The 1,086-nt window shown below is 39.5% G+C and overlaps 1 protein-coding gene across 1 annotated transcript; it reads right to left on the bottom strand.

Annotated features, from left to right (window-relative positions):
* Positions 1 to 101: 101 nt before the first annotated feature.
* Positions 102 to 486, bottom strand: LOC110035119 (putative glucose-6-phosphate 1-epimerase; the record flags this gene model as incomplete). Its single annotated transcript, XM_020739359.1, is given in 1 exon segment — positions 102 to 486. A coding segment is annotated over 1 exon segment (96 nt), but the record flags the coding sequence as incomplete, so codon positions are not given.
* Between the last annotated feature and the right edge of the window lie 600 nt (positions 487 to 1,086).

The following is a 1,086-nucleotide window of genomic DNA, read 5'->3' as shown; positions in this document are numbered from 1 at the left end:
AAAAAAAAAACCTAAATACTGACCTAAGAAGGAACCTAGAAAAAGGATCTAAACTTCAAAATAAACAAGCAAGAAAAATAAAAAGATCGAGCAAGGCAACGCACCTCTGCCGAGCTCCCCCTAACCTCTCTCAGCACGATTTTGTCGAGTCCATTGACCCCCTTACGAAGCTCCACAAGCGGCTTCCCCTCCGACATCCCGGATCTCCTTTCTACAAGTTTTACCAGAATGGAAGCAGAAGAACCCTGTTCGGTTCTCCTCCAACCCCTCTCTCTTAACTCTCTCTGCCCCGCCTATCACCTCAGCCTCTGCCCGTCACAGTTCCACCACCCCCTTTGGCTCAACACTTAAAAAGCGAGATGGACGGCGAATGGATAACCGAAGCACGGACACGACAGGCGTCAAGATTGTACACCTCTGCACCCAAAACGATGGAGGCACGCCCGGTCGGTGTGGGCGTTTTCTGTATTACCACCGCTTTCAGTCTTCCCCAATTTGCAAATAAAATTAGTTTATAAATATTTTTTTATTTATATTATTTATTTTTTTTAGTTGAATTCATGGAACACATTTTTCTAATAATAGAATTTTTACATTATGCTTGAATCTCACCCGAAGAATAAAATATTGAATAAAAGAGAGTGATGGTGATAGAGAAGTGTACACTAATGAGTAGTAGTTTATTTTTTTATTAGAGAAAATAATCCTCCACTTATATGAGAGAAGGGTACAATACACGAAAATTATATATTTATATTTGTTTTAATGAGAGTGTTGCATCATATTTTAAGTACTTTACATGTATTTGTCTACGATTCGGCAATCACTCACTTGATCGGTTGAAATTAGTCGATCCGAGTTCGGCAAGACATATTTATTATACTGAGCTGTATTAAAGCTGTTAATCAGCCCTCGATGGTCTTCAAGTTAGCGAGACTTGGCTCAACCGATTTGTTTTTGCAGTCGACTATATTAGTATGATTGTCGATTATTAACACAAGGACAAAGAACTCATGTCATAGCAAGCCTAGGCTATCAGACATATGTTGAATTAATGTAATCTGACATGTAGCTTACCCCTCAACG

This window comes from Phalaenopsis equestris, unplaced genomic scaffold (genome assembly GCF_001263595.1).
Source record: "Phalaenopsis equestris unplaced genomic scaffold, ASM126359v1 Scaffold196207, whole genome shotgun sequence".
In the NCBI taxonomy this organism is placed as follows: domain Eukaryota; kingdom Viridiplantae; phylum Streptophyta; class Magnoliopsida; order Asparagales; family Orchidaceae; genus Phalaenopsis; species Phalaenopsis equestris.
The sequence above is the reverse complement of the archived record's forward strand: the minus strand, read 5'-3'. Positions and strand labels throughout refer to the sequence as shown.